Genomic DNA, 13,558 nt, shown 5'->3' on the forward strand with positions numbered 1-13,558 from the left:
AATGAGCAGAACAGAGGCTAAAATGAGCAGAACAGAGGCTAAAATGAACAGAACAGTGGCTAAGATGAGCAGAACAGTGGCTAAAAGGAGCAGAACAGTGGCTAAAAGGAGCACAAGAGTGGCTAAAATCAGCAGAACAGTGGCTAAAAGGAGCACAAGAGTGGCTAAAATGAGCAGAACAGTGGCTCAAATCAACTAAACAGAGGCAAAAATGAGCAGAGTGGCTAAAATGAGCAGAACAGTGGCTATGATGAGCAGAACAGTGGCTAAAATTAGCAGAACAGTGGCTAAAATGAGCACAACAGTGGCTAAAAGGAGCAGAACAGTGGCTAAAATCAACTAAACAGAGGCAAAAATGAGCAGAGTGGCTAAAATGAGCAGAAGAGTGGCTCAAATCAACTAACCAGAGGCAAAAATGAGCAGAGTGGCTAAAATGAACAGAACAATGGCTAAAATGAGCAAAACAGACAGAGCAGAATAAAAACAAAAAGCTAAAAACAGAAAACACAAAAACTAAACTTGAAAAAGATAGAGGCGAACAAACTAGAAGCAGCGCACCAATGAAGCTAAAAGCAGCACAACAATAGCTATAATTAGCAAAACAGAAGCTATACATTGCAAAGCTCCTTAAAGCTAAAAGCAGCTAAAGTAAGTGAAACAAACAGAATCAGTTTGCTAATCCAGATTCCAAAACAAACTTTGTTTTTGAAGAAATTGAAGAAATCCTAATGTATTTATACGGGGAATCTCATTTTAGATCAAGTTATTCTTTTTTAAACATTTAAAAGTTACCAATCTCAAAAGCCAGAGCATCCATCTCCTGAATGAGCTGAACGTTTTGATATACAAGCAGCTAAAATAGCACCAAGTACGTAGACTCAACAATCACTCAAAGTAGAACTAAAAGCAACAATCCAGACTGAGCTGCGTCGGACCTGAACTGCCTGTAGATGCTGTTGAAAGCTAAAGCGGCTCCAAGTCTTTTGAACCCGTTTGGGTGAAGGGCCAAGCTGTAAATGCGTTTAAACAGGGACTTCATGTTGGTCGGGCTCTTCTCCTGCTGCTTGGGGGTGGTTTGTTTGATTGACCATTTGACAAACTCTTCAATGCAGCGGCCACAGAAGTCTCTGAGAGTGCTGTCCACCGGGTCCACCACACCGTCCTGAAGACACACAACCAGGAGGAAAACTCAACACGCTGCCTTAAACCCCCAACGACGATGAGTTCAGGTGCAGGTAAAACCGTCAGAATTAAATGCCTTACCAGAATGGCCTCCAGAACAGCTACTGTATCTTGGCTCTCGAACTTCTTGTTGTTTGTGAACCAGTGAATCAGCTGCATGACGAGCGGCTCAAACAGCTGTCTGGTTACCTGGAAAACAAAGACGTCGTGGTCAAACCCTCATAAGAGATCTGTATGTGTTGAGAACGACTCTCAGCTACTACCACACCAAACTTTAGCGCAACATTGGTAGACTTGACTGAGTTACAGCCATTTTTGTGTTAAGAAGTTAAGATGCTAGAAGGTTTCAATAAAACCCATCCAGTGGTTCATGAGATATGTAGCTAACCGACAAACAGGGCGGAGTACCAATCGTTATTCTGAACAAAGAACCCTAAAGGCCTAAAATACAAAGTGCTTCCCCACCATTATACAAGGACGCCGCCTCGCCCGGTCAACAACAGAACTGAGTGCCCTGCCTACCAAAATGAACTGGCCCCCCCACCCCCATTGACATCTGTCGGCACTGATGTAGCGCTAAGCTAGTGGTGCGTAATACATATGCGTTAGCTAAAAGCTATAAAGGTAGCGCTCCCGTTCCCCTCCCCCCAACAACTGTCGAAACAAACAGCGTGCAAAACAGATGTGTCTTCATCTCCACCCCTCCTCCACCTCACAGTCGAAGAGATGAGCGCCCTGCCAAGGCATGTAACCTAGAGAAAACACTGAATATGTGTGGATCAATCTCTGCATCTATTTTACCACATTTAGTATCAATCTCTATAAAACTGACTGACAGTTATTTTAAGGACAATTAGCTGTGGTGGCCATCTTGAATCAGGCTGGCACCAGAAGGTGACTGGGTGTAGACGTGCATCCATCCAAAGGCGTTTCAACCTCTACAACACGAGCGTCAGACGAACCTGATCGACATCACAGGCCAAACGCAGCAAAACAGGAAACAGTCTTTTGTGCAGCTTGTACATCGGCGGCAGTCGGTTCTCCCCTTCAACCATCTGAGCGCTCTTCCCGACCATGAAGATCACCGAGCTGTGGAGCAGCTCACAGGCCGCGACCTGCAAAGACACGCGAGAAGATCCTGAACACCTGCTTGTCTGAATATGCCGAGAGTCGAAGAATGCGTACTTTGGTTTGCCGGTCGCTCGTGGACAGAGCCAGCTCGCTGATGCGAGGCAGGAATGGGTCGAGGTAGATCACTGGCTTCATGTCGGCGAAAGGCACAGCAAAGCTGAGCCTTTTCTCCGAGTCCCAGGCGACAAACTTCTTCATCATCTCTTCTGAGGAGACCACTATATGCAAAACACAGAGGCTTATACAGAAAAACTAGCTACATGCATCCACCACACGTCAAAGACTTAAAAGGACTACACTTGAACAACAAGGTTTGATTCTTACCGGTGACGAGGTTTCTGTTCAGCCTCCCTCCCAGGTGACCGAGCAGCTTCACCACCCGGAGTCTTAGCATGACGAGAGGAGCGTCTTCCTGCATAAAGACAAACGTCACCAAGAAAACTCAAGACCTGCATGACTCTCAGAAAAGTTTTACTTTTTTATCACGCATGGAAAAGACGAACTCTATTCCTCACGTTATGAAAAAAGAAATACAAAACAAGAGAAACTATTTTCTGCTAAATGCAGTCTGAACGCTGAGAGCTGAATGACTGATGCAGTTTGCTGCTGAAGCTAACTGAGAAGCAAAACATGAACTAAAAGCTAAAGGGAACGAAACACTTGCTAAAAGATAAAGTAGCAACAGGGTCTCTAATGTTTAATGTAGCAAAAGGTTAGATTACTGTAAGTATACAAATGCTAGATTGAAAGTAAAAGTAGTAAAAGGCTTGCTATAAGCATAAAAAAAGCTAGCCAGAAGCTAAAACCTATCCGTTGCAAAAGGCTAGCTAAACCCTTAAAGCATCCAAGGCTTCCTAAATGCTAAAAGTAGCATAATGGTAGCTTAAATTTAAAAGCAAAATGTTAGGTAAAAGTAGCAGAAAGGTAGCAAAAGGCTTTCTAAAACTTAGCTAAGCGTAGTAAAATGCTAACTAGAAGTAGTAATAAACTAGCTGAAGGTTAAAAAGGTAGCTAAAAGCAGTAGCCTAGTAGCTCATTGCTAAAAAAAAATAGCAAAAGGCTAGCTAAAAACTAATGTAGTAAAAGCTTAACTAAAAGCCAAAATTAGCATAACAACAAAAAGTAGCAAAAGGTTAGCTAAATGCTAAATGTAGCAAAAGGCTAGTTGAAAGCCAAACGTATAAGTTTTCAGAAAACTTGAGGAAAAATTAAAAAGAGGAAAACAAAAAAGTGAATGCTGAAACAATTAAATCAAAATTTGTATTTGTTACCGTAGAGAGCTGGTTGGATTTCTTCAGCAGCCTTGTCATCACTCTGTTGTACCCTCTGTCACTTTTCGATGACAAAGAAGACATCACCTCCCAGTTGCTCTCATCTTTGTCTAAGCAAAAACGTCTTCAAATACAAGCATTTATAAACGAGAATAAACGTGTCAGGGTGCGTCTTACCATTTGTAGAGGTGGTTTTCAGGTATCCATCCAGGAGCGGCAGGATCTCCTTGTAGCAGGGCTGCAACGTCTCCTGGGTAATGTTGGAGGACCAGTCCTCGAGCGCGTCCAGGGCTGTGTTGGCCAAAGGAACGTGGCTCAGACCCAGCCTCAGAGCTGTCTGGACCCAACCAAAGCACAAACCCACACATTTACTTCAGTAACTGACAGTAAAACTCTTTAAAAGATGCATGAGTGGGTGGGTAGGTTGGTGGATAGGTAGGGTGTGTGAGGTAGGAAGGGCAGGTACAGGGGGAGGGGAGGGTAAGCACAAAGGTAAGTAGGTAAAGTGCGTAGGGTAGGTGGGTAGGAAAGTAATCAGGTAGGCAGATAGGAGTAGAAGGTATGATAGAATGGGATGGTAGACAGAGAAGACGGGGTATGGGTGGAGCTAAGTAGATAGGTAAGAAGATAAGGTGAACAGGGTAGGTAGGAAGGTAAGATGGTATGGTAGGCAGAATGATTTGGTATGGAAGGATAAGTAAGTAGGCAGGGAGGATAGGATAGATGGGTATGGTAAGGTATGTACAGTAGGTATAGAGGGAGGGTAGGTAGATATTAATGTAGGGTAGGTAGAAACGTACATTGAACAAAAATACAGTAAATGCAACACTTTTTGCACCCATTTTTCATGAGCTGAACTTGAAAATCTATGACTTTTTCTACATCCACAAAATACCCTTTTCTCTCATCGTTCACAAATTTGTGTAAATCTGTTAGTGAGCACTTCTCTGCCGAGATAATCCATTCACCTCACAGGTGTGGCATATCAACAAGATGCCGATTAGACAGCAGGATTATTGCACAGGTGTGCCTTAGGCTGACCACAATGAAAGGCCACTTTAAAATGTGCAGTTTTAATCTATTGGTGATGATTTTTTAAGATTTTACCACATATTCAATATTTACTACCACAAACTCAATTTTTAGATAAATTTATACATATGTATAAACATGTATGTATCCATTGTACATATCCATCCATCAAGGCTAGCTAAAAACTAATGTAGTAAAAGCTTAGCTAAAAACCAAAGTTAGCATAACAACTTCAAGTCTTTGTACGTATCCATCCATCCATCCATCCAGAATCCCACCTCCAGAGCAGGACAGTAGGCCTTGATGTTCAGAGCCACGATGTTGTGGTGCAGTGAGAGGACAAAGGTCAAGCAGGACGCCAGGAGTTCATCTTTGTATTGCTTCATCCTCACACACACCTAGTGGTCATCACACATTCATAAATCATATGTTGAAGTAATATAAAACAAACAAGACTTTTTCCCCAAAATGAAAGGTGTACCTCTTTCCCAAACTTAGAGAAAAGTGCAAAACAAGCACTTTTCACTGTGTCACCCTGAGGAGATGCAGAACTTCTGAGGCCAACTCCCTGTTGAAGAGCAGATTTTTAATGTTCGTATACATATTAAATAAAAATATGTGCTTGTTACGAGACCACCTTCTTTATACCCTACACATTCTCTGAGCTGCAACAGATCACGGAAGATTTTTGGTTAAAATGTTGGAATGCAGGACGGCATTGATTTGATTTCTTTTTTTTTTTAAGAAGATGAGTTAGCCAGTGTAACAAAATGAAAATATTACCTGGAAGTACTTCATTCTCTTGGCAATTTTCATGGTGACGGACAGCAGCTTGTAAAAGCCGCTGACAAGAGGATTTCTTATGGAGTGGAGGATGAGTTCATGACTCAGGGGATACATCCAGGAGTGGAAATATTCCACATGTTTATTCAGCAACAACTCACTGCACAAAAGGAAAAAGAGATCACATGGATCTTTAAATGTACAGTTCAGATGTCTCGCGGTTAAAAATCTAACGGGGCTTCAGTCCTATAAATGGGGAGGAACGTTCTCGTTGTGCGTCTTTACCTGCAAAAGTCCACCAGGTTGATGAAGGCAGTGAAGTCTTTGACCTTGTTGGGCAGCAGGTGAGCTGTGGGGTCGGACGACGGCAGGGCATGGGCCGAGTCATCCGGCGTCTGGGAGACAACAGATCACAGGTGATTTTACGACAACTTGACATCAATAATGGCGTCTGTCAGTTTCTAACCGTAGATCCCATTGCAATGTGTGACGTCAGCAAGTATTAAGATCTCCGGCAATAGGAACTTCGAGTAAAATGCGATTAGCGCCGTACTTGTGGTTTGCGCCAATAAAAAAGATGGTATCTAAGAAGCTTTGTCGCTACAGGACTTGCAATAGTGACATCTTGCTGATATTTGCAAGGCATATGGTTCATGACTTTTCCAAAGCCGTATACTCGGGGAGAGAAACGTCACCTCATTATTGGGGGATTTCACTAAACAGGGATTTTTTTTTTAAAGCATTTTTGGGGGGAGAGGAGGAGGGGCCCTAAAAGTACAGCAAAATGTATTGTAAAATGACATGCAATGCTCAGATGTTGCCATGGAAACGTTTAAACAAAAAACTGCAACGGTAGTCATTAATGATTTTTAATGTGCTCACTTTGCAGGTGATTAATCCAAGTCATTTGTGACGTTCATCTCAACCTCAGATTGGAGATGAAAGCATTGTTCATGCCGTCTGGCGCATTGTTTGCCCGGCCTCCGGGACTTTCGGGGTTTCCTCGCAATAGTTGTGACATCATCTTCAACCAGTGCCATTGGATTAACCAAAACTTAGCAGTTCTCCTCACATGGGAGAAAAATGTCTCCACCAATGCTAAAGAAACTGCAGGGGCACCTGTGTTCCTGTCGTCAATGAAGCCAGTTTTACATCAATGTGGACCAAGAGGACCAAGAAAGCAGCTCCAAAACCTCCAAGCTGGTCTGAAACCTGCAGCTGTCCACATGGACCGGACAAAAGTCTTCTGCAGAAAAGCTCGGACAAGGCAAAGATCGAGCTGTTTGGCCACAACGGCAAGATGGATGTTTGGAGGAGTCGAGGAGAGGCTTTAAAGAACACATCGTGCTTTGGGGTTGAGTGGGTAGAATTATGGAGGTGGTCTACCTCAAAGTCTTTCACCTCAAATCAGCAGCTGGACGGTGGGAACTTAAGTCAGCTGGGTGTTCCAATGATCCCAAACACATCAGAACTGGTTTCAGCTTCTAGAACGGCCTCAACCCCATTGGAAACTCTGGACTTATGACAGGAAATCAACCAATATAGATGAATTATGCTAAGAAGTAAAGCAGTTAAATATCAGCCAGAAGTTTCTTGACTGAGGCAAAAACCCTGTGGTCCAGGCGCAACAAGCTTTGAAACATTCACCAAAATAGTGGAATAGCTTGAATATATTTAAGCTTTCTAAAATAACAAACACCAAAAAAAAAAAAACATTTCACCTCCTCTCCTGTTATTTTCTGCACAGACAGGTCCAGTTTCTCCACGATGCGTAGAATCGATTTCACCAACTCGTTGTACAGAAGACGACTCAGAGACCCGAGAGATGCATTCTGGCTTTCGAAAGCCCCGTCCAAAAACCCAGAATCCTGCAGGAGGAGGGACGCAACGTCAAAACCAGAGAAACTGCATTTCCTGCGAAAATGCAGTGCGAATACTAATTGCCGAAGAACTTGCTGAAAAAACAGCTGAAATTAGCTAAAAACATTCTGAAATGTAGCTGAAATGGAAGAACAAGCCTTAATTAGCAGAAGATTGCAGAAAGAACACAAACTAGCTGAAATAAGTTTAAATGAGCAAAAATTAGCACAAAAATTGGAAAGTAGCTAAAAAAGATGAAATTTGCAAAAATGGCTGAAAAGTAGCTGAAAAGGCAGAAAGAAGCTTAAACTACCAGAAGTAAGCAGAAAATCTGAAATGAGCTAAAAAAAAAAAAAAAAGTGGAATTAGCTGAAAAAGCTAAAATTAGCATCAAAAAAGCTAAATAGTAGCTAAAAGAGCAGAAAAAGCTGAAACTAGCAACAAAAAAAAGCTGGAAAATGATAAGCTGAAATTAGCATAAAGAGTTACTTAGGCTGAAAGTAGCATGAAAATCTTGAACTGATCTGAAAACAGCTGAAATTAGCTAAAGAAAATACTAAAAAAAAATAGCAGAAAAGGTAGAACAAGCTTAAATTTGCAGAAGAGAGTAAAAAAGAGGAAAGTAAAATAAAAAAGTTTGCCAAATTAGGCTGAAAGAAGCAGAAATGAGAACAAAAAAGTGGAAATTATCTGAAAAAAGCAGAAATGTGCAAAAACAGCTGAAAAGTAGCTAAAAAAAGCAGAAAGAAGCTTAAATTATCAGAAGTAGCAAAAGCAATTTTTTTGCTGAATTAGGCTGAAAAAAGTTCAAATGAGTGCAAAAATGTGGAATTAGCTGAAAAGCTAAAAGAAGCATGAAAACAGCTGAAGTAGTAGCTGAAATAACAGAAAAAGCTGAAACTTGCAGAAATAAGCTGAACAGAGCGTAACAAGCTGAAATTGGCAAAAATAAGTTAGAAGAGGCGCAAAAATGTTGTTAGTAGAAAGAATCATAAAACAGCTGAAGAAACCGCTGAAATAAGCTGAAAAAAGTTTGCATTTGCACAAGAAAGCTGAAAAAAGCTGAAGCAGAACAAAATGTGCAAGGAGCAGTAAAAGGTTGTAAACAGATCTAAAGATTTGAAGGATGTAAAATGAACTTAATTCATTTTCTATGAGGAAAAAAAATAAGGCTAAATATTTTAAAAAGCTAAAGTTGTACCAATACCAAAAGTCATAGCAGGATTGTCCTGAAAGAGCAGAACATTTTGATAAATGATTTGTTAAAATCAACCAAAAATTCTGGAACGACATAGAAACTGCCAATAATAAACAGGATCACAACAGTGTGAAAGCTTCCTAAACATTCACACAATAAACGTCTCATCTCAGCTGATTCTACCTGTAAATAGAGGTTTCTCAATCCATTAAACATGGTGACTAGAGCAGGACAGCATCCATACTGTAAAAAAATAAACATCTAAATGTACCTTCAAACAGTCACAGTCTAGAAGTTCTTTATACAGTGGGAGGTAACTGTGACAGGATGGGACTTTCCATTTTCCAACCTGGACTTCAGAAGACTTGCCTTTTTCTGAGTCCTAAAACGCATCACGAGAGACCATTTTCCTTTTCAATGTCAAAAATAAATAAAGAAATAAAACATTAAGATGAAATAAAAATAAATAAATACATAAATGTGTCAGACCTCGGAGAGCACGATGGGTTTTGAACAGACACGAATCAAGCCTTGGTGCACTGTGAAAAAATAAACATTGTGGTGGACGTTAAGCGTTATATCGTTAGAAAACAGTCACACAAAAACAAAAACCTTTAAAAATGTTTAAAGTTTTATTTCCTGCTGTGAAAGAATCAACAAGCTCAGCGATGTTGACAAGTCAGTGTTTCATTTAGAGTCCATCGTTCAACAGAGATGATTCACACAGGGAAAACATTTAAAAGAGCTGCAAATTCACCCCAAAGGTCAGACTGTGCAATGCTCAGAGGAATGAACAGACTCTACAGGCCTCAGTCAGCAGGTCAAAGGTCATGGCTATTTACTTTAAAAACAACATGGCAGCATGACTTAAGTTTGTAAAGTTTCATCTGAAGGAACCGCAAGACTTCTGGGACAGAAGCAGACAAGAGGGCAGATGTTTACCCAGAATGCACTGCAGCAAACCGCTCCTCCCAGCTGTCAGCACGGTGGCGGAGGCTGATAGTTTGGGCTCCTTCAATCACTGAGTGGACCATGAACTCCTCTGTAGACCAAAGGGTTCTGGAGCCTGTGAGTTTATCTGTCTAACAGCTGAAGCTCGGACCAAACTGGGTCCAACAGAACCATGATCCCAACCACAGCAGCTACTCTACAACAGAACGGGTCAAAAACAAAAGAACCAAGGTGCTGCAACGCTCCAGTCAGAGTCCAGAACCTCAGACCTGACTGAAACGCTGTGGTGGGACCTTCAGAGAGCCGAGCAGTAACCTCAACAATGAAAAGAAGAGCGGGCCAAACGTCCTCCACAACCACGAGACTGAAAAACCACAGGAAACCACAGAGTAGCTACTACAGGAGGTTCTACAGCTGCTGGACCAGGAGCTATTTTATTTAAATATGGTGGATTTTCTTCTCACCATCACTGTAAACTCAAAATGCAAGAAGCTCTCAACCAAGAAATGTTTAGGACTGCAGCCATCGTCCCTGAATGGTTCTGGACAATAAGTTGCTCCATGTGGTCAAAACGGCTTAAATTAAGCTGCCGCCTGACACACAAAGTGCTGTGAGTGCTCGTACCCACAGAGCTGATGAAACTCCACAGGACCGGTCCCTTCGAGGCCATGGCCACCAGGACCTTCAGGATGGACCTGCAGCAGGCCGCCTGCATCCTCTCGCTGTACTGAGGGAAGCTGTCGATCTGCACCACGAGCAGACGCTCCAGTATCGGCGTGTACACCTCTGGGATCTGAGGACGCAAAGAAGCGTTTCACAGCAGCTGGGAGAAAGAATCACCTGAGCCTCCCGGACCGACGTAACGTTCTGACCTTGTCCAGGTGGATGAGGACGCTGGCAATGGAGTCCAGGAAGCTGGGCAGCTGGTAGAAGCTGTCGTCCTCCCTGTCGGACTCCGTCAGGTACATCTGCTTACAGCGCTGGATCAGCTCCGTGTACATCAGGTCCACGTCCTGAGGGCAAACCTTCTTACACGGCTGCAGGAACGAAATGGATCAGACGGAACCGGCAGTTAGCTTCACGTGAGGAACTAAAGGCGAAGCAACGCAAACGGACAAAACTAACGACTGCACGGTGGATTATACATCAGAACTGCTCATTCATGTGAGGAACTCCTTCCTCGGTGTTCGTGCCATTTCAGCAATTCATGAATGGAAACGTTCGGCTCATTCTGGGCGCTCCTCTGGTATCTGTGCCGTTTTTACTTTTTGGGACATTTAGCTTTGTCGGCCATCTTTTTCTCATTGAAAATGAACGGAGCTCTATTCACGTCCTGCAAACCCTTTAGCTGTTTAAAACATTTTACTGCTCATTTCAGCTTTTGTTCAGCTTCAGCTGTTTTCAGCTTCCTTTAGCTCCTTTCTGATGATTTCAGCTTTTATTCTGCCTCATTCAGCTTTTTTGTACTCAAGTTATTTTGTGCATTTTACGCTAATTTCAGTTTAATTCTGCTAATATTTATGTTTTTCTGCATTTTCAGCTACTTTTCTTCTATTTTTGGCTTTCTCTAATTTCAGCTGTTTGTGTTTATTTAATCTTATTTCTGCGTTTTTCAGTAAACTTGTGCTCTTTCAGGCTCCAGTTATTAATTTAAACTTTTTCAGCTTTTTAAAAGCTACATTAAACTTTTTTTGGCTACTTTTCAGATTATTTTTGTTAGTTTCAGCTTGTTTGTGCTCTTAAAGCCTCTTTCTGTTAATTTTAGCTTTTTAGCATCTTTCTGCCAACTTCAACTTTTTTTTGCCTCTTCAGCTACTTTTGATTTTATTTGTAGCTTTTATCAGCTACTTTCCAGCATTTTGCAACAATCTTATTTCAGGCACTTCTAATTTAAACTTTTTTTCTGCTTTTTCAGTTAAATTTCCACCAATTTAAACATTTTTGTCACTTTGCAGCTGATTTCAGCTGGTTTGTGCTCTTTCTGCTAATATTTATTTTTGCTTTTTTTAGCTACTTTTTGTACATATCTATTTTTCTTGGATATGTTTGTGGCTTATTCTGCTACTTTTCAGCTAATTTTTATTTTTTTGCTATTTTTTAAAATCTTATTCCTGCTTATTTCAGCAAACATGCTCTTTCTACTTATTTGAACCATTTTTTGGCTTCTTTTCAACTAATTCATCTGTTTTGTGCTCGTTTTAGCTTTTTTTTTTTAATATACTTCTTGCAGCTTCTTTCTACTAAAATGAGAATTTTGTGCATTTTTTTTCAGCTACTTTTCTTTTAATTCCAGCTGATTTTGCTCCTTTCAGCTTCTTCTTTCAACTTTTCACCTACTGATGTTTTTCAAGTAATCTTTAGCTTGTTCTGCAGAAAGTAGCACTCACGATGCGTTTTCACAGGAAATGCAAACCTACCTAGTTTAAGATCAATTAAGAGTCCTTTTTGTTGCATTTAGTAAAAATAGTGTTTCAGTGGAAAGATTATGAACAGCTAATATCTTACCTGTTGCAGATAGCTCTCTGAACTACTCAGTTTGGAGAAATAAAGTTTAATTGTGACCGGAGCTAACGGACAGTCCGATCTGAGCCAAACCCCTGCGAAATAAAGATTATTAAAAACTTGCATATCTGCCTGTCTTCATTTCTAAAGTGTAATAAAAGTAAGTGTTTAGATTAGCAATCTAAAGCTGCAATTGGTAAATTATGCCAGAGTCTTGGCTTAGTTTGTCAATCTGATCTTAATTTACTCTACATCTCCAAACTGAGGACGTTCAAAGAGCCATCTACAACAGGTAAGATATTAACGCCCACTTTAAAAGAGTCGTAACTATCCCTTTAACTTACAGCTGCAAAGAATCCGTATCCTCGTATGGCGATGGACAGCTCTTTGTGCGTCGAGTCCATGGTCTTAATGATGCCACAGAACTTCTGCATGAAGAACTTCAGCTTGGCTTTGTGCTCCTCGATGTTCTCCGCCACCAACAGGGCGACCTGAAACACGAACGCAGACATTTGGAAACCAGGCGCTCGTTAAACCCGCGGCTCGGTCCGGATCCGAGGTCCTCACCTGTTTGAGGAAGGCCTCGAGGGCGAAGTAGCTCGTCTTCTTCATCTCGCCGTTGATGTGCCCGCAGAGCTTGCACATGGTCTCAAACAGAGCTCTGTAGTGGTCCGTGAGGCAGCTGCTGAACTGGGACGCGTGCCGGGCGAACAGCTTGAGCCCGGCTGTTCAAGAGAGACGCAGTCGGTCTTCATTTACACATAATCAAAAATTAAATCTCTGACGAGTCTTACCGAACGTGACGGCGTAACGGCTCATTTCCATCTGCAGAGAAGCAGCATCTGGTCAGAAAACAGAACGATCCATCCGAACACGGTGAAAAACAAACGTACCTGTGGACTGATCGCCTTCAGCGTGTACTGAAAGATCTCCCTGGACGTGACTGGGTCTGCGAGGCAGAGACAATCTGATCAGTGATGTACGGCTGAACCAGAATAAACTGTGAAAGTAGGAATAAAACACCATCGGCCACCTTCCTCCATGGTTTTAGTGAAGTTCACCATCAGGGCCGTGATCCCTCTCAAACAGCCGGCGACAACATAAAGTCGGGGTTCCTTTGTGGACGACGTCATCTGAAGCGAAAAATATCCCTTATATATTTATTGTTTCTATAATCTGACTACTTCTGCATACTTTGTAGATTTAAACGTTCATAAATCAAAAGATGCATCTCTATCAAAGGACGGCTGCTTCGACTTTTGATTTAATTATTGTTTTTATACTTTAAACTTTATTAATCCAAATATTTATCTCAAAAATGTTCCATTGTTCTTTTAGATATCTGTTTCAGCAAACTGGCTTTATTTGGGCTGCTTTTAGCTAGCCTTTAGCTACTTTGAACTTTAGGCTAGTCTTCAGCTACATTTAGGTTTAGTTAACCTATTATTGCTTAAGCTCTTAGCCAATCTTTTGCTATTTTTAGCTAGCCTTTAGCTACTTTGAACTTTAGGCTAGTCTTTAGCTACATTTAGGTTTAGTTAACCTATTATTGCTTAAGCTCTTAGCCAAATTTTTGCTACTTTTAGCTAGCCTTTAGCTAGTTTTAGGTTTAGTTAACCTATTATTGCTTAAGCTCTTAGACAATCTT

At 41.4% G+C, this 13,558-nt stretch overlaps 1 protein-coding gene across 1 annotated transcript in view; it reads right to left on the reverse strand.

Moving 5' to 3' along the window:
• The window catches only part of prkdc (protein kinase, DNA-activated, catalytic subunit), a 59,971-nt gene that overhangs the window by 39,790 nt on the left and 6,623 nt on the right, over positions 1-13,558 (reverse strand). The window contains exons 7-27 of the mRNA XM_037694155.1: positions 12,944-13,043; positions 12,804-12,859; positions 12,705-12,735; positions 12,478-12,635; positions 12,255-12,401; positions 10,281-10,445; positions 10,033-10,201; positions 8,947-8,996; positions 8,729-8,839; positions 7,121-7,267; positions 5,685-5,794; positions 5,400-5,559; positions 5,098-5,184; positions 4,895-5,014; positions 3,762-3,921; positions 3,585-3,694; positions 2,638-2,725; positions 2,368-2,531; positions 2,145-2,297; positions 1,264-1,371; positions 936-1,162 (exon numbers count right to left, since the gene is read on the reverse strand). Of these exons, the coding sequence (XP_037550083.1) occupies positions 936-1,162; positions 1,264-1,371; positions 2,145-2,297; positions 2,368-2,531; positions 2,638-2,725; positions 3,585-3,694; positions 3,762-3,921; positions 4,895-5,014; positions 5,098-5,184; positions 5,400-5,559; positions 5,685-5,794; positions 7,121-7,267; positions 8,729-8,839; positions 8,947-8,996; positions 10,033-10,201; positions 10,281-10,445; positions 12,255-12,401; positions 12,478-12,635; positions 12,705-12,735; positions 12,804-12,859; positions 12,944-13,043 (2,621 nt within the window). The remainder of the gene's footprint in view (positions 1-935; positions 1,163-1,263; positions 1,372-2,144; positions 2,298-2,367; positions 2,532-2,637; positions 2,726-3,584; positions 3,695-3,761; positions 3,922-4,894; positions 5,015-5,097; positions 5,185-5,399; positions 5,560-5,684; positions 5,795-7,120; positions 7,268-8,728; positions 8,840-8,946; positions 8,997-10,032; positions 10,202-10,280; positions 10,446-12,254; positions 12,402-12,477; positions 12,636-12,704; positions 12,736-12,803; positions 12,860-12,943; positions 13,044-13,558) is intronic.

The sequence above is a fragment of the Nematolebias whitei genome, chromosome 20, assembly GCF_014905685.2.
Source record: "Nematolebias whitei isolate Nwh7 chromosome 20, NemWhi1, whole genome shotgun sequence".
NCBI lineage: Eukaryota > Metazoa > Chordata > Actinopteri > Cyprinodontiformes > Rivulidae > Nematolebias > Nematolebias whitei.